The 18,177-nt window shown below is 48.9% G+C and overlaps 2 protein-coding genes across 2 annotated transcripts in view; one reads left to right on the top strand and one right to left on the bottom strand.

Annotated features, from left to right (window-relative positions):
• Positions 1 to 5,967, top strand: part of cdh17 (cadherin 17, LI cadherin (liver-intestine)) — a 7,763-nt gene extending 1,796 nt beyond the window's left edge. The window contains exons 6-19 of the mRNA XM_028980345.1: positions 1 to 155; positions 228 to 386; positions 479 to 678; positions 789 to 920; positions 1,985 to 2,129; positions 2,212 to 2,436; positions 2,508 to 2,584; positions 3,934 to 4,125; positions 4,200 to 4,444; positions 4,528 to 4,658; positions 4,847 to 5,074; positions 5,146 to 5,256; positions 5,336 to 5,452; positions 5,543 to 5,967. The exon at positions 1 to 155 is cut by the window's left edge and continues 4 nt beyond it. Coding sequence (XP_028836178.1) covers positions 1 to 155; positions 228 to 386; positions 479 to 678; positions 789 to 920; positions 1,985 to 2,129; positions 2,212 to 2,436; positions 2,508 to 2,584; positions 3,934 to 4,125; positions 4,200 to 4,444; positions 4,528 to 4,658; positions 4,847 to 5,074; positions 5,146 to 5,256; positions 5,336 to 5,452; positions 5,543 to 5,637 — 2,212 coding nt within the window. The 3' untranslated portion in view covers positions 5,638 to 5,967. The remainder of the gene's footprint in view (positions 156 to 227; positions 387 to 478; positions 679 to 788; positions 921 to 1,984; positions 2,130 to 2,211; positions 2,437 to 2,507; positions 2,585 to 3,933; positions 4,126 to 4,199; positions 4,445 to 4,527; positions 4,659 to 4,846; positions 5,075 to 5,145; positions 5,257 to 5,335; positions 5,453 to 5,542) is intronic.
• A 514-nt stretch (positions 5,968 to 6,481) lies between these two features.
• On the bottom strand, positions 6,482 to 12,357 carry pdp1 (pyruvate dehydrogenase phosphatase catalytic subunit 1). Its single transcript, XM_028980268.1, has 6 exons — positions 12,222 to 12,357; positions 11,085 to 11,264; positions 10,205 to 10,349; positions 9,837 to 10,121; positions 8,791 to 9,006; positions 6,482 to 7,861 (listed from the first exon to the last, which is right to left on the bottom strand). The coding sequence occupies exons 3-6, from the start codon at positions 10,328 to 10,330 to the stop codon at positions 7,013 to 7,015; spliced, it is 1,476 nt and encodes a 491-aa protein (XP_028836101.1). The 5' UTR covers positions 10,331 to 10,349; positions 11,085 to 11,264; positions 12,222 to 12,357; the 3' UTR covers positions 6,482 to 7,012.
• Between the last annotated feature and the right edge of the window lie 5,820 nt (positions 12,358 to 18,177).

The following is an 18,177-nucleotide window of genomic DNA, read 5'->3' as shown; positions in this document are numbered from 1 at the left end:
ACAAATTGTGAAAGTTTCTGCATTTGATGATGACAACCCAGAGACACCCCATGCAGAGTTGAATTTCAGCATCATCAGTCAGATCCCAAACACACTTGGTGTCCCGCTGTTTCAGATCAACGGACAGACTGGAGAGATCTCCACCACCCCTGCAGGTGTGTGTCCGGATATACGGTGTGTATCATTTTAAGGGAGTTTGTTGCTTAAAAGTGTGCGCGTACGTGTAGGTGCGTTGAACCTCAGAGCGCGTGGAGGGCTCATCTATGGAGCAAGGGAGGCACGAGGAAGCTCAGACGTTCTGAGGAAGAAGTTTGAGGACTTTTGTGGTCCGGTGCATAACGTACCATATGACCAAAACCCGTTTTTCACCTGCGTTGAAAGAGCAGGTCAGTACACTGCCAAATGTCCCCAAAAGACAAGCTGATAATGCTGATGCCCCTTTTTTAAAATCTGTGTGTGTGTTTGTCTGGATATGTAGAAACTCTTCGTCTAGATGCTCTGCTGGATCCTGACTACTACCTGATTGTGCGTGTGGAGGACCTAGGGGGCGGGGCTGAAAACGCCCTTAGCAGCACGGCATGGGTCAATATTGCTGTTCGTCAAAATCTGTGGGTTAACCCTGGTCCAATTGTCATCAAGGAAAATTTCAAAGCACAGTACCCAATGCTCATTGGCACGGTGAGTTTCATCCATGATGGAACAAGTAGTGATTTACTCACTCTCAGTCATTAATGTGTGTGTGTGTGTGTGTGTGTGTGTGTGTGTGTGTGTTTGTGTGTGTTTGAAAGGTAACATCTAATGACCAAAGCGCCATGTACAGACTGACACAGAAGGAAAGGGAGATTAAGTTTCCATTTCTAATAAACCCTGCCGGAGAGATCTATGTCACTGAGGAACTGGATCGTGAGGAGAAGGCTACGGTATAAACACACTACACTGCCGCCCTCATGACATACACACAGGCTCACAGGCTCAGCCAGAACGCAGCCAGAACGTAGCCACAATGCAGCCACAATGCAGCCACAACGCAGCCACAACGCAGATAGAACGCAGCCACAACGCAGCCACAATGCAGATAGAACGTAGCCACAACGCAGCAACAACGCAGCCAGAACGTAGCCACATTTCAGAAACAACTCGGCCAGAATGCAGCCAGAACGTAGCCACAACGCAGCCACAACGGTGCCACATCGCAGCCACAATGCAGCCACAACGCCGCCAGGACATAGCTACAACGAAGCCACAACAAAGCCAGAACGTAGCCACAACGCAGCCAGAACGTAGCCACAACGCAGCCACAACGTAGCCACAATGCAGCCACAATGCAGCCACAATGTAGCCACAATGCCGCCAGGATGTAGCCACAACTCAGCCAGAACGTAGCCAGAACGCAGCCACAACGTATCCACAATGCAGCCACAATGCAGCCACAACGCAGCCACAACGCCGCCAGAACGTAGCCACAATGCAGCCACAATGCAGCCACAATGCCGCCAGGATGTAGCCACAACTCAGCCACAACTCAGCCAGAACGTAGCCACAACGCAGCCACAATGTAGCCAGAACGTAGCCACATCGCAGCCAGAACGCCGCCAGAACGTAGCCACAATGCAGCCACAATGCAGCCACAATGCCGCCAGGATGTAGCCACAACTCAGCCACAACTCAGCCAGAACGTAGCCACAACGCAGCCACAATGTAGCCAGAACGTAGCCACATCGCAGCCAGAACGCCGCCAGAACGTAGCCACAATGCAGCCACAATGCAGCCACAATGCCGCCAGGATGCTGCCACAACGCTGCCTACTACTTAATAGGTTTTGCAGAGTCGATTTAAAAATAGTGGAATGAAACCCTTTTTTTATTTTCTTCCTCCATCTGAGCTTCGGCCATTTCAGGAACCTGTCATTATTGTTCTGTTTTTGAGTACATTGAGTACATTTCTAAAGATGTGTGTGTGTGTGTGTGTGTGTGTGTGTGTGTAGTACGTGCTGGTTGTGTTTGCAGAAGATGAACAGGGAGTGTTGCTGGAGTCGCCCATGGAGATTCTGATCACTGTCCAGGATGAAAACGACAACGCGCCGAAGTGCGGCATCAACGTGTTCGAGGTGCAGGAGAACGAGCTTGTCGGTAAAGAGCGAAACACACACACGTATCCATAGAGCGGTGGCGGCCCGCAGTCACGCGTCACATGACCGCAAACCTCTTGTAGGCAGCGCCGTTGGCAAGCTGAACGTTCACGATGCCGACGATGAAGAGACGACCAACGCGCTCCTCACCTACACGCTTCTGAGCCAAGACCCGCCCCCTAACAAATTCAGGGTGGACACGGTCACCGGCAACATTCTGGTAGCAACAGCCGGTTTCTCCCTCACACACACACCTCAGTACACACTCCGCGTACTGGTGAAGGACGGAGCGCCGGGTTCTCCTGCAGGTAGGAACCTTTGGTTTGTTCTACTGATCGTCCTGCAGAAGTTCAGTTGTGAGGAACCCGTTGTGTTTCAGCCAACAGCGCAGAGTGTCAGGTCACAGTGAGGGTCATCGACATCAACAACGAGATCCCCATCTTTGAGCATGACGACGTGAGTAGGGTCACCGTGTCTAAGTGGGACAAACGGGGACAGGTTGCCGGAACGTGTTCTTTTCTTGCCAGGAGGTTCTGTACCAAGTTGAAGGTTGAACATCTTTATTTTAGTTCTAGCAGTAGAACACACAGTGAACGGGATCCTGAACCGCTCTGCATAGTTAAAGAAATCTTACACCAACACACTACTAGCTACACTGGTCTGCACACGAAACGAGACTAAAAATTCCCTCTTCACGGTGTCTCCGATCTTCGTGGTCCCTGGCTGGTGGGACATCTTGTCCTTCTCCATTCGACAGGGCAGTGGTGGCCTAGCGGTTAAGGAAGAGGCCCCGTAATCAGAAGGTTGCCGGTTCGAATCCTGATCCACCAAGGTGCCACTGAGCAAAGCACCGTCCCCACACACTGCTCCCCGGGCGTCCACTGTTCACTCAGGGTGATGGGTTAAATGCAGAGGACAAATTTGCTGTGTATCACATGTGACAATCTCTTCACTTCAGAAGACTAGCCGAGACTAAGAAGCAGCTGAAAACCCACTTGTTCAAAACATATTTCAGACGAGTCTAACACACACACACACACACACACACACTTACAAATATATATATATATATATAAATCCGTCTGCATGTTCTATTCCTGACAAGTTGGGCCTTATCAGGGCTCTTAGTTTTGTAACTCAAAATCTATAGAAATCAAATGAGAATTGCTGGTGTCCTCTTGTGAGTCGCTTTGGACAAAAGCGTCTGCCAAGTAAAGTAAATTAAAGTAAAAGTTAAAGTAAAGTAAAGTTCTAAAACTAATAAAATAGATTCAGTGGGGAAAATGAAGTAAAATAAAAGGGGAATGAGGCTAGTAAAAAGTTTGCAGGCTAAGATAAGAGAGAATAAGAGACCGACATCACTGGTTCGAATTATTACATAAAGAATAAATGACAATTCCTCAGTACTCACAGGTGGATTTTTATGGTTGATAATTATAGAAATTGGCCATTGGCAACATATGTCCAGTTGGCAATGTGGAACAGTCTCTCAGTAGAAGACAATGGGACACCCAAAGCAATGTTGGCCTGAATGTCTTTTGTGGGACAGGCGGAAGCTGTGCGAGGGTTAAAATGATGGAAAACTCCCTGATACGTTTGGCTCGCTCTGATTGGCTGTTCAGCTGGTAGTAGCCTACTGAGTAAGAACCAGATGATCACAACGTCCCAGGTTCAAACCCCACTTGCTACTACCATCGTGTCCCTTAGCAAGACACTTGACCCTGAGTGTCTCCAGGGGAACTGTCCCTGTAACTACTGACTGTAAGGCGCTCTGGATAAGGTGTAAATGTTTTGCCCTGGTGCAGTATGGGACGATTACCTTGTCCGAGGACGAGCCACTGGGCACTGCAGTCGTGACCATCAAGGCCACCGACGCTGACGACCCCGGCACAGGGAGTTCAAAGGTCGAATACCACGTCGTGGCAGGAGACCCAGGCGGAGTGTTTGCTGTGGAGGTGGATGAGGTGACGGGGGAGGGGCGGCTGGTCATCACTCAGGTGAGGGGGACGGGCGTCACGATGTCACTCAGATCACAGGAACAGATCGTCACCTCTACACTTCCCTCCCTCAGCCTCTAGACTTTGAGACAACGGCATCCTACCGACTGCAGATCGACGCTCGGAACCCCGAGCCGCTGGTGTCTGGGGTGGAGTACGACGAGCGCGCCACCACGTTTGTCACCGTGGAGATTCTCGACGTGGACGAGCCTCCAGTCTTTGACATGGACGTCCTCGAGGTGACGGTTCCAGAGAACCTGACTGTCGGGGCCACTGTGCTGAAGATGGTGGCCAAAGACCCAGAAGGACGAGAGATTTTGTGAGACTCAGACACAGTCCACCCAACATCGCCCGGCACCAACCACCGCGCCCTTTTAATAGATAATTCACACGTGTTTGAAGGTTCAAGTTAGAAGGAGATGAGAGGGGCTGGCTGCAGATGGACTCGTCCAGCGGGGAGCTGAAGACCAAACAGAAGCTGGATTTCGAGGAGGCGCGGCAGCTGAGCGTCAGGGTCGTGGCCTACGAGAAAAGTACAGTTGCCCCGCCCACCCGTCAATTACTGATCCTCAGCATTAATAATTGATTATTCTATTGTTTCTAAGTGGTCATTAGGAATTTAAATGCTAAATGACATTTTATCAGCAATGACTTAATGCTGATAAATTTCGGTCTCAGTTTCAGTCACCTGGAATTTGTCATGTTTTTAACGTTGGGTCAGATGCTCCGGAGAAGCAGGCAGAGAGGGACGTCTCCATCCAGATTGTAGACGTGAACGACAACATCCCCCAGCTGGTGCGGTCCCAGGCCTTCATCTGTACCAAGGAGCGGAAGCCGGTGGTCCTGAGCGCCCGGGATGCGGACAGCGCCCCCTACGGGGAGCCCTTCACCTTCGCGCTGGGCCTGAAGAAGGAGCGCTCCAACAACTGGGAGCTGAAAGCCGTGGACGGTGAGTGGCGTCCCACGGTGGACCTCAGGCATGACCTCTGACCCCCCGCGTGCTCACCTGTCTGTCTATAGGCACCTCGGCCACTCTGCACCTGAAGAAAGCGCCACCATCTGACCAAACCCTGAAGATCCCCATCAGCATTAAAGACAATGCCGGCATGGGCGTCACACACTTGTTTGAAGGTGAGTGCAGCTCCACAGTGTGTGTGTGTGTGTGTGTGTGTGTGTGTGGATAATAAACACACTCCTCCGTGTGTGTCAGTGCGAGTGTGTAACTGTACCGAGTTGGGGTACTGTTACACGGAGCCGGGGACTCACCGCTGGAAGTACAGCCTGTCCACAACCATCGGAATTCTGGGAGGAACGTTCGCCTTCATCAGTGAGTGTGAAATGAACCGTTTTCATTTCCCATCATCATCATCATCATCATCATCCTTTCTTTCTTTCTTTCTTTCTTTCTTTTTTACAGTCCTTGTCTTAATTATCACCATCCACCGTATCAACAAATCCAACAAGAAGAAAAAAGCCGCCGGCCTGGATGGAGAGACGAATGTCATGCTGTAGACACACACACACACACACATATTTATTATTATGGAGACTGAGGTGTCGTTCAGCCTCGGTTTTATAGGTTTTTTTAGGAGGTTGTGTGACTAAACGATCATGATGTGAGTGTGTGTGAAAGTGTGTGTGTGCAGACTGCTGATCTGAGAAGGTGTGTTGGGATCAGAATGCCTGTCCTGTTTATTCTGGTCTGTGTAGTTTTTATGATGATGATGATGATGATGATGATGCCGCGTTACAGAAAATCGAAGCCTGAACTTGACACGCTGACCCAGAACTCAGGTCCTGTACGGTTTCAACATTTCTCAATAAATCTGACTTCCATCCACACGTTTTCCTTTGGTTATTTGCTTCTGTCGGCAAGATGCCGACCTCATACCTCACCAGCTCTGGGGGGGATCGTGTTCCCTCTTCCAACGTCCCCTTTCAAGTGTAAAGTGATGTGATTGTCATTGTGAAACCCTGCAGCACAGCACATGGTGACACAACGAAATGTGTCCTCTGCATTTAACCATCACCCTTAGTGAGTAGTGGGCACCATGGAGCAGCTTCCTTACCCGCTAGGCCCCCACTGCCCTAACCATAGCACAATCATACTTGGTACCATAGTACTAAGCAGCCTAATGGGTAAAGTGTCCTCCTCTCCACAGCAGATCTGGGGTCAGTGTGCTGATCAGGAACACGGCCTAACGTGACCTTTCACCCTCGCGGTGACTGGAGACCACAGCTGACGGCGGGCGGTATGCAGGTCAGACTATTTCAGTCCCCATGCTGAACTGGACTCCGCGGGCGGTGCCCGTTGGAAAGATCATGAAATAAAGAGGAAGAGAGTGAAGGGGCGAGGTGCGCGTAGAAATAATTTATTTAAATATTATAAAACTGTCAAGGTGGGTAAATACAGAGTTTAAATAAAGACCGGCGTTAAATTGCAGCGCGTTCCACAGTTTATTACATTTAAAATCTGCGTTCAAATGCTAATAACGTGGTTATTTCTATATGTGTGTGCGATGTTTAAAAGGCAAATATACTGTTTGTGTGCAAATATTACGTGCGGCGTGCATGCTCTGCATCAAAAGACACACACACACACACACACACACACACACACACACACAGGTTTAACGTACGCACCAACCATGAAAATGTAACATGAGTAGTAACTCTGGTAAAGTAACAGGTGAATTGTTATGACAGAAACAATGGAGTGGTTGCCGTGGTTACCATCTGACACACGCACACACACACACAAGTACAGAGACTTAAAGTATTTGCGTTACCACTTGATCTGTCCCCTACTTTTGGCACGTTTTACTCTCTCACACACTCTTGGGTCCATGTGTGTGTGTGTGTGTGTGTGTGTGTGTGTGTGTTTGGTTTAACTCCGCCCTCCGATGACGTGTGGGTTGAACTGCGCTACGATAATGGTGATGTCATCGCGGTACATCCTGGCCAGCTCCTCCGGCAAACTCAGCATCTTGGACAGCCGCTCGTGGTCGACGGTCCCGAACTCGTTGTTGCCCACGGCGTGCCGGATGAGGTGCGTGGCGGAGTTCTGGTCCTCGAAGGTGGAGGAGACGCGCGCCTTCCGCTCCAGCAGCAGCCCCTGCATCTGACCCAGGGTGACCCTGTAGCCGCCCACGGTGATGGGCTGCTGCTGGTGGACCCCGGTCAGGTACTGGCCCACGACGCGCACCACTTCCTGCCTGTGCAGCGTCTCCCACAGGCCGTCCGAGCCGATGACGAGGAAGCGGTCCTGGGGGCGGAGCCTGTGGTGGGTGATCTCGGGCTCGGCGGTGAGGTACGGCGGGGTGTGGTAGTTTGGCGGGATGAACTTGGTGTGCTCGTTCTCGTGAAGGGCGTCGGGCCCCGACTCCAGGACCCGTTTCTGCAGCTCGATGCTCCACTTGAACTTGACGTCGCCGAAGGCGCGGAACGGCATCAGCAGGCCCAGCAGGCGGTCCTGCCGAACCACCGTCTTCTTCTCGCTGGGGGGGTGCTCCCGGCGCAGGCGGCCCACCTCGTCCTCGTTCTGGGCGTTGTGGTCGCTGGACAGCGTGAGGGCGGAGAACGAGCCGTCGGGCTCCTGGACGCCGAGGACGGCGCGGCAGTCGCCCGCGTTGGCGATGTGCAGGTCCTTCCCGTCCACGTGGGCCACGCACGCCGTGGCCCCGGAAAACGCCACGCGCAGCAGCCAGTAGTGCAGGAAGGCGTTGGGGTTCCCCACCTGCACAGAGGGGGAGGAGTTACGGTGCGCCCGCTCACATAATGCCGCTTTTTACCAGTTAAATGCACGTCAGGTGGATTATTGTCATTGCTGCTGGATTATTTTGGGGAAAAAAAATTTAAAATTCTGACAGGGTAAAATATTGATTCATTGTCCACAATGAAAAGTGAAGTGGTTGTCAATGTGAGACGCTGCAGCACAGCACACGGTGACACAACGAAACGTGTCCTCTGTATTTAACCCTTGGTGAGCAGTGTGTGGGGACGGGACCTTCATCAAGGGGACCTCAGTGGCACCTTGGTGGATCAGGATTCGAACCGGCAACCTTCTGATTACGGGGCCGCTTGCTTGACCGCTAGGCCGATAATTGCAATAATTTTGAGCTCGATCTCGGTGATGATGTTTGGCTGTTTGCTCGATTATGCTGGAAACTGTGTGTATTTAAATAGCTGTTAAATGGAGACATCCCACGTCTGATTCCTGAAAATTGCATAAAATATCCCGGATATTTGGACATATTGAGAGAAGCGCACGCATGACGGAGCATTCTGGCTGATCAGATTTCAGTGTGGGCGGGACTAAAGATGTGATAACATTGAAAAGTGACAACTGTCATCAGGTCATTGGAGCATCATGGCAGACGGAGACGAAAATATGAGCAGCATCTCACCTTGTCTGGGACGTGCTGGAATACAGAAGCATCGAGACGCGGTTCACTGTGTAAAACTAGTTGCTTTTATATGTTAATGGTTTTATATGCTAATAAACTGTTTCTTGACTGTGGGGTCTGGTTTCAGTCTGGCATATCAGAAAAATATAAAAAAAAAAAAAAACGTATCCTGTTTCAACATTAACCTAGAAACGAGCTGACCCAGGGGGACAGGACCTCGGCTGAACCCACACGCGGTGTCCACCGTTTGTTACGTCACCTGTGCCTCTAGTGAGATGTCGTTGTCGAGGCGTTTGAAGGCGCTGGTCAGCGCCTCCGGGACGCTGGGCTGGTCGCCGGGGGAACCGAGGTCGAGCAGCTCCTGCCAGAAGGTCCTGAGGGAGGAGAAGTAAAGCGCCTGCGTCTCTCGGTTGAAGTAGTCGTGGGGGTGTTTATGCCACTGCAGCAGGGGGTGCACCATCCTGCCCGACTCCACCTGGCACACAAAGACAAACGTGTTCATACACGTGATGTAGAGCAGAAACGTTGCTCACTAGTAACCAGAAAATATACAAACAATACATCACAATATGATATTATATTAACAGGGACACCCAATATTGATATTTTTGTCTGCATATTTAGTCCTGTCGAGTGTTTTCTGTAGTGAGGTCAGCATGTGACTACACCCTCCACGCCGCTAGATGGCGCTGTGCAGCTGGGTGCTTTACATTACAGAGTGAACAGACCGAAATTGCAATCAGTTCGGTTTTTACACGCTTACTAAACTACAATATCGCAGTATGTACAATATCACAATATATCCTGATATCATCATATCATGAGATCCTTACCACACAGCGTGAGCAACAAAACGATAACGCACACACACACACACCTACCGCTACACACACACACCGCTACACATGCACACACACACACACACACATGCACACCCCTACCGCTACACATGCACACACACACACACACACACATGCACACACCTACCGCTACACATGCACACACCTACGGCTAAACACACCCGCACACACCTACAGCCACACACACCCTTACAACTACGCAGCCCTACTAACAGACATAGTAGGGTGGTGGTAGCCTAGCAGGTAACACACTCGCCTGTGAACCATAAGACCCAGGTTCAAATCCCACTTACTACCATCGTGTCCCTGAGCAAGACACTTAACCCTGAGTGTCTCCAGGGGGGGACTGTCCCTGTAACTACTGACTGTAAGTCCCTCTGGATAAGGGCGTCTGGTAAACGCTGTAAATGTAAAAAATGTAAGTAGAGTGAAGATAAGAACTCACGGCGTTCTCCAGCTCCTGCAGCGTGTCGTGCGGCAGCAGCGCCACGGCGATGTAGTAGAACAGCCTCTCGCTCAGCGCCTGCGCGCACGCGCACCCGGCGTGGCCGTCGAACACGCCCATCAGCATCCCGCGCGTCTGCAGGAAGGTGGCGGCGCTGCGGCGGTCCTCGACGGGCGCGTTCGCCGGCAGCTGGTTGCTGTCGAAGCCCATGACGGAGCTCAGGTTCTTCCCGTCAAACTCCGGAACTTTAAAGCTGAACTCGTTGGCCTTCAGAATGCTGTTCACCTGGGTCACAAGGTCACCGCCAAAAATGAGGAGAATGAGGTGTGTGTGTGTGCGTGTGTGTGTGCGTGTGTGTGTATACGTACCTGCGGCGGGGTGAGTGTGTAACTGCAGTGTTTCGCCGACACGCTGAATCGCCGCTCCAGGTCCCACGCCGACCGCATCCGACGCAGAACACGCAGGCTCCGCAGGAGGTGAGAGGTCGACGCCATGGGAACGCCGGGTCACGTACTTCACAGAATAATATGGAAATAAATAGAGTTGTAACTCGGTAGAAAGTGAACGGGGCGTTTTTACACAACAGCTGGCGACGGCGGTACGGTCGGACTAAATTTAAACCGACCTGAGCTCCTGACATTTCAACCGTGTAACACACACACACACACACACACACTTTACAGCATTTACCAGACACGCTTATCCAGAGCGACTTACAATCAGTAGTTACAGGGACAGTCCCCCCTGGAGACACTCAGGGTTAAGTGTCCTGCTCAGGGACACAATGGTAGTAAGTGGGGTTTGAACCCGGCTCTTCTAGGCGAGTGTGTTACCCACCAGGCTACTACCACTACCATTACACACTCTGCCACAATCATGCACAAACAGTGGGCGTGTCCTCTGGCCCATAAAGAGACCCAAGAAATCTTCAAGAACTTTTAACCAACAAACACACACACACACACACACACACACACACACTCGCCCGAGCCGGAACGCTTAACTGCAGGTCATGGAGGGTTAAATCTGCGCCCTTCGAACCCCTGACCGGACCGCGACCCCGCCCGGGCCCCGGGGATTTATACTGGCTCTGAATTCTGAACGCGGCGCTACGCTAACGACGCGGCGGGACAGGCAGCAGCGAAGAGCCGCGGGGACGAAGACTCGGTCCGCGTCACCGGAACTCGGCGCGGATAGAAAGGGGACAGAAAGAAACGACGGGAATGAAAAAGCAGCAGAAATACGCACCTCGCCGGGCAGCCGCACCGCAAGCACGACGCCGCTACCCGCATCTCGGCACTGACCCGCCCAGCAACATTCCTCACGCTGATTGGCCCCGCTTCATTCTCCGCGCTGATTGGCCCAACAGGGACGTGGCGCGTCCGCGGCGGCGCCATGTTGGGGAGGTCAGGCCGAAAGAACATGTTCCTGCTCGGACGGGGACGTAAAACCTTGTAAAGCCGAGGTACTGCAGTAAATTGTCAGATAAAACCTGCTATTATCATTATTATAAAAAACAAGGTACATTACATCGTGTGCCCCACCCAACTTTTACATATATTTTAACTACTTAAAAACAGTTACATTTATTTAATGAAAGTGAAGTGAAATTATTGTCATTGTGATACACAGCAGCACAGCACACGGTGCACACAGTGAAATGTGTCCTCTGTATTTAACCATCACCCTTGGTGAGCAGTGGGCACCATGACAGGCGCCCGGGGAGCAGTGTGTGGGGACGGTGCTTTGCTCAGTGGCACCTTGGCGGATTGGGATTCAAACCGGCAATGGGGCCGCTTCCTTAACCGCTAGGCCACCACTCTTCAAAGGGGCACCAGGATTTGATCTGCAGTCAAAATGCTCTACCACTGAGCTTATAATTCATGTTTATAAATGATCAACACAAACAGAAATTAAATCAATTTGAACATTCCATTACAAAATACAGTAAAACATGCCAAACTAGCTTTTGTTTGCATGGGCAAACCATTAAAAAAATCTGATGTCAGAATGGCGGTTTTGTTAGAACAGTTGTTCATGTAATGTGTTTCTTTCCTTAAGCACATGGTGGTGGAGTTTTTGAATTTGGCTATTTAACATTTGCAGCATTTATCAGACGCCCTTATCCAGAGTGACTTACAATCAGTAGTTACAGGGACAGTCCCCCTTGAGCAACTTAGGGTTAAGTGTCTTGCTCAGGAACACAATGGTAGTAAGTGGGATTTGAACCTGGGTCTTCTGGTTCACAGGCGAGTGTGTTACCCACTAGGCTACTACCACCCCATTAACTATGTTGATTCCACAACATGCTTCCACAAGTACAAGTTTCTTCTTCAACCAACACTTAAGGAAAATGAAAGTAAAGAAGAAATGAGAAACACACACATTTCCAGAGGATCAGTACTTCATTGGAAAGGTAAGCCAGCCCCTCCCGCCTCTCTTCTCTGGGGTTCTGAAATCCCGAACGTCCTTCCTGCGCCCAGTGGAGGATGCAGGATCCAGAGAGGATTCAGGAGTCTCAGGACAAGATGGAGGAGATGGTTTATTACAGTGAGAATGTCAGCAGCAGAGACATGGAGACAAGAATGGTGATCCCTCCCCCTTTTTTATCTCTACAAGAGAAGATGTCATCTCTCATCCTGTCTGAGGATACACACACACACACACACACACACACACACACAGCATTAACAGTCCTAATACACACACGCAAAACCCACATGCTGTATGGAACAGTCCTATATTAAATAGACGATGCAAACAAAAATCTTAAAATGCCAAAAGACCTCAGTCCTAAAAGCCTCAGTCTTCTCCAGCACAATCCGCTTCGGTCCAACATGCCTGATGTTGGACAGTTCACGCTTGATGCTCGAGAAGAGACCTGCCATTTTCCAGCCCACACTGGGTGGCGCTTCATGTTTTGGTCTTATTCAGAGACTTTATCATCTGTGACTTCCCTGTGCCAGCGCTGCCCACAACAAGCACTGAGTGGTGGATGAACCGCAACAGGAACCGAGCTGTCTGGAACCGAGTTGTTCTAGAAGGAAGGTAAAGCATTTCCACCCCATTCAGTCATTCACATTAGTATATGTGAGGGAGCAAACTTTTCAAGTTGGGGGGTGACCATAGTGGCCATTTTGAAGTCGGCCATTGGATCCAACTTTTGTTTTTTCAATAGGAAGAGGGTCATGTGACGCATCAATTTTTTTGGTAATTTCACAAGAAAAGGTTTTAAGGTAACTTCATAATAAGTTATTTACAAGTTTCTGACCACTTATAAAATGTGTTCAATGTCACCAACCATTCCCATTTTATTAAGGTGGATCCATATAAATGGCCCACCCTGTATATGTAAATTCCCCATGCATGAGATGTGTAATAACGGAATACTGCTGACTTTATGTATAGTTTAGGTGACATGATCACACGCAGGCAGGGGTGAGTAGAGTAGCCAAAAATGTAACTCAAGAATGAGTAGCGTAACTCAAAGATAATAATACTCAAGTAAAAGTCGTCATCCAAAAATGTACTCAAGAGTACAGAAGTATGTGGTGATAACTGTAACTGTTTGATTGTAACGTCGTCAATGTAATCAAAAAATATAAATGTGAAATTCTGCTAATTCCAAACAATAAAAAAAAAGAACAAAACAAATGAAAACACAAATTTCCAAATCTCCCCTTTTTTCACAATTTTGAAAGCGGAACCTACAGTAGGTCATGTATTTATGTGTGAACCCCCAAATGGCATAACAGCAGATGGAACAAGGCGGTTTGCATACGCACAGGACGCCTCACCTCATCAGAGAGTGTCTGTCTGGCCAAAATGTGTCACTTCTTCACCCGGTGAAGTGACGGTAAAGCTTCAGCAGCAGCCGCCTCTCAGGATTCTGTGACCGTTTAGCCGCGAACTACAGACCTGCACGTCCAGAAAGTCTCTGACAGGCTGCAGACGCAGGAGGACCTCGGTTGACTTTAAGTGACGGCTTCTTGAGGTGAGGAAAGGTATGCGGCAGATCCATGCCTCCGATGGATGGTCCTGAAAGGTCCCTCTCCAGCTCTCCTGCTTCAGAGAAGTCATCTTCATCAGAGGGGCTGTTATTCGCGTTCACATTGTCCGACTCCAGGTGACATGAACTATTTTACTATGAAGCCGTGGCAAGGCCTTCTCTGAAAGAGATGCCGTGACGGGGTCGATTCCACAGGCACTAATGCATCTCCGCACCATCAGCCATGCAGGCTTCGAACTGAGCACGCTTTTCATCCCTATAGGCAGCGTATGGTACACTTTTCCCCCCATTTCAGACATGACATTTCACCACTGACCACCAGCCAGACGGTCCCTCTTCTCTGAAGCCTGGAGGACGCGGTGTCCCTGGTTTATTCTACATGTAGATTTGCAGCATTTAATTTAAAACCATCCTTGATTTTCTCAAGACGTTGCTATCAAATGGAGCGAAGGTTTATTACTTTGAACATTTGGTAAGTTCCCATGTCCTGTTGAGTCCTGTGAGGTCACATCATGATCCCGTTATTTAAATCTTAGGCAGGAATTTAGGTTGAAAACGTGAAGAGTGCACAACACACCACACACACCACCAAGTTCCCCGGGATCAGAGCTCGACCCCCAAGGGAGCGGACGGCGCCCCCTGCTGGACACGGTTCATTGACGCGTCAGCCAAGACGTCAACATCGTAACCAAATGAAACTTTTTAACTTTGTGTCTTCTACACGTGTACTCCCCGTCACTCCATCTACTTGTTGACAGTAACCCACACTGAACACAACATTTATCCAGTTTCTCAGCCCTGTGTAGGAGTCACGATTCAAGTTTGCTTAAGTTTGCTTAAGACAGTGTCATGAAATGACAGTTTGTCACTGAGCAGCTATTTTAGCCATTTTAGTGCTGCTTTGAGTTCATCGTATTGAAACGGACTGAACTGCAGGGAAATACTCGGAGGAGTCCTACATCTCCCTTACTTCTGTGGTCACCAGCTCATGCAGAAGAGACCCCCTTCTGTGGTCGTGGCCGGAGGCGATGCCGTGGTGGACCTCCCCACTTCAGGGTGGGATCCCAGAACCGGGGTGGGTAAGGTTCGTATTTTTTGCCCCTCTATGGAGGAGAACTTAGTTTTTACTATTTACACAATTTTTCACATAATTGTTGGCCAATGTCAACGAAGGAAGGAAAGAAAGAAAGAAAGAAAGAAGAGAAACATAAATACATTTCACATAATACATACAGTATATAGCTACACTGTGATGTACAATACAGAAATATAAATATACACTACATAAAAAATACACATCGTTGGTGTACAGTATGTGGAAATATACTCTATATCCCCCCACATCAAATTCTGTTCAAATTCTGAGAGTTGATTTTTCTTCCAGGCAGACATCTTCTCCATGGAAACATGGTCTAATAGTAATTTTTTGTAAAATAAGGCTTTATTTAAGTTTTCTTTTGACTTCCAGTCTTTAGGAATGGTGTGCTCTCTGCTGGTGGGATGGCGTGCTCTTCTGCCATGGGCCCGATCTGCTGAGGTGCCACAGAGCAAAACCCCGTCCCCACACACTGCTCACTAAGAGTTATGGTTAAATACAGAGGACACGTTTCACTGTGTGCACCTTGTGCAGTGCCGCTGTGTATCACAATGACAATCACTTCACTCCACTTCAGGATTCCGGGACTGGTGTGCAGTGCCACAGAGCAGGCAAGTAATTATCTGGTGAGTTACACACATGTTAGTATTTCTGATTCCCATCTGGATCCTCCTGTGTCCTGTGTACAAATGTATAGCTGCACGTTACAGTTTTTAGTCATTCTAAAGGTGTTTATGCTAATTGACTTCCAAAAGTTAATTTGTAAGTGCATTTTTGAGACTGATGAGTACATCCCTTTCCCATTTGTGTGTTTCACAGTTCTGTTTCATATTCTGTAGTGTAAACATAAATTCTGGTTGGAATTTTTAAGAACTTCAAGATCGAATTCCTTAATGTTTAAACTTCTTTTTAATTATTGATTTAAAAGATATTTCCAATCCCGTTCTGCCGCCTATCTCTCTCATCTTTACATTCAGTCTCACTTGGAAGACACAACATCTTTTCAAATCTGATTTTTGAAATAAAATACATCAATACAGAGCGTGGGCGAACAAAGATCAGGAACACTGCGGGGCTGAGGAGCTGCTGAGATGAGCGTTGCACTGACAGAACCCCATTAATGCAAACCTGCTTTCATTCTGTTTCCAGAAGAGGGCGGCCTGAGAGTCCGGCGATGCAGCTTTGTGCCCAAAGATTTCACTTTGACGATATTAATGTGGCGACGTTCCAATGATGCAAATTTTGGCCGAGGTACGGGACAGTGGCTGTCCACTGTGCCGCAGCCAAACCCGGCTTGTTTCATAACTCATGTGCCATGACGTCTCCAACACGTTGTGTGCGGAACTATAGGATCTTTGATTTGATCAATAAACTCAAGCAACAGTGAACCATGGTAGACAGTTCTCTTTATTACAATACCAGCCGACAGATCTGTTCCCCGCACATCGGGGCTTTCGTTCTTATACAATTCTCTTATCTTTGGTCACGTCATAAAAAAACACCCAGAAGTGTGTGTGTGTTTTTGCCCTGTCTCAATAATGTGTTTGATTGTCTGTCTTATCTACGTTTTTCTGCAGCTGTGGTTAGTTGCAGTGTGTGAGAAATCCGTGTGGAATTCTCTCAGGGACGTTCCAGCTCAGGGAGAGACGCTCTGCGTGCATGTGCTTTACAAATAAGTGTTCAAAATATAAATGCATAATGCTTACAACGTTATATAAGTCTCCAACAAACATCTTATTTTTCAGTGTTCCTTCACGCACACACACAGAGTAAAAACCTACCTTTAAGTGTGCATGTTTGGTGAATATCATCGTACATCTATCATCATAATGCAATTCCTGGCTGCTGGGGCCTGGCCAGTAAACAGTTCTTATAATTAAGCATTGTGCACCCAGCTTGTGATAATTTATTAGGCCTCGGCTGGGCCTCGCTTCCCATACCTCCCAAGCCTTGGTTGACCTTCGACCCCCAGGTAGTTTTCTGCAGATGTGCATGTGAGCGTATGATCTCATTGAAAGGGCATATAAAGTTTGATCGACAAAAAGACAATCAAAATGTGAGCATGCAAATAAACAATTACTATTCCTGAAAAAAGTGACAAAGCGAGACCATATAAAGAGGCCATATTGTCAAAAGTAGCCTTTCTAGACCATCAAAATAAACATATTTACATCTTTACCCAACGAAATGATGAAAACTGGAATCTATGTGCGCGCGCGGCGATGCGGACGGCTCGACGTCACGTGACGAGCCCCGCCCCGCAGTGACGCGGCGCCGCCACGTGGTGGCAGCAGAGACCCGCTCATGGACACGTGGTCGCTGCCCTTTGTTTTTTTCCGTTCACCAGCTGGCGTGACCGACGTCTCATAACGGAACCACATCCTGACGTTGTCGTGTCACTTCGACATGTTACTCGATGTACGTGTAAAAAACCGGCCCGACCTTGTAAAATGTAAAAAAAAAAATGCAGCAGGAATGAACTGGATTCCATAAGCGTGACGTATGCCTCTCATGTCCCTGTAATTCAAAAGCGATCATGCATCAACTATCAAGGACATTGTTCTGTCCAGTCTTGTCATCATCACATAATGTTAACCGCATGTGCAGCACCAAGCATCGTGGGCACTGCCATGTTCGCCATACGGGGTGGGATCACCACCTTGGATTAAAATATGGATCATAATGAACACCAGCAGACCTGGAATTAATGGCCTACTTGCCATGCATTAACATTTTTGTGTAAACATGTATGTTTCCGCGGGCGTGTGTTAATAACACACTCCCTGTGTAAATTTCTCATTAGAAGCGAAATTCTTTTGTGAGTAAATGTGTGTGTGTGTGTGTGTGTGTGGGGGGGGTGGGGGGGGTACTGCAGACGACCCGCAGAAAGCAGAACTCCAGGGACGTGTTCCACAAACACACAAGTTCTCCTGGTCTCTTATTGGACAACCTCACAATCCCGCTTTGGGAACACCCTCAGGTGTGAATGGACCACGCCCACTTCCCCCAACAGCCCGTCAGATGACAACGGAGGCCGTGTTGGGATCCGCAGGATCGGTTTTCATCCCAGATGCCCACAGTTCAGTAACAAAGCTGAAGTCTGAGGGAAGCTGCGGGTCTGCCGGCCATGTTACACACACACACACACACACACACACACACACACACACAATATAAAAAAACAACACACCCATCACACTGATGAGACAATAATTAGTTACTCAACCCAGGATTAG

The sequence above is a fragment of the Denticeps clupeoides genome, chromosome 5 (genome assembly GCF_900700375.1).
Source record: "Denticeps clupeoides chromosome 5, fDenClu1.1, whole genome shotgun sequence".
NCBI lineage: Eukaryota > Metazoa > Chordata > Actinopteri > Clupeiformes > Denticipitidae > Denticeps > Denticeps clupeoides.
The sequence above is the reverse complement of the archived record's forward strand: the minus strand, read 5'-3'. Positions and strand labels throughout refer to the sequence as shown.

Bases quoted from the DNA above. Each gene is read 5' to 3' on its own strand.
- pdp1 (XM_028980268.1), bottom strand. From the start codon at position 10,330: ATGGCGTCGACCTCTCACCTCCTGCGGAGCCTGCGTGTTCTGCGTCGG. The intron at 10,122-10,204 runs GTACGTATACAC...CTTGTGACCCAG, and splicing joins ACACACTCACCCCGCCGCAG to GTGAACAGCATTCTGAAGGC. The intron at 7,862-8,790 runs GTGACGTAACAA...CCCTCTGTGCAG, and splicing joins ACATCTCACTAGAGGCACAG to GTGGGGAACCCCAACGCCTT.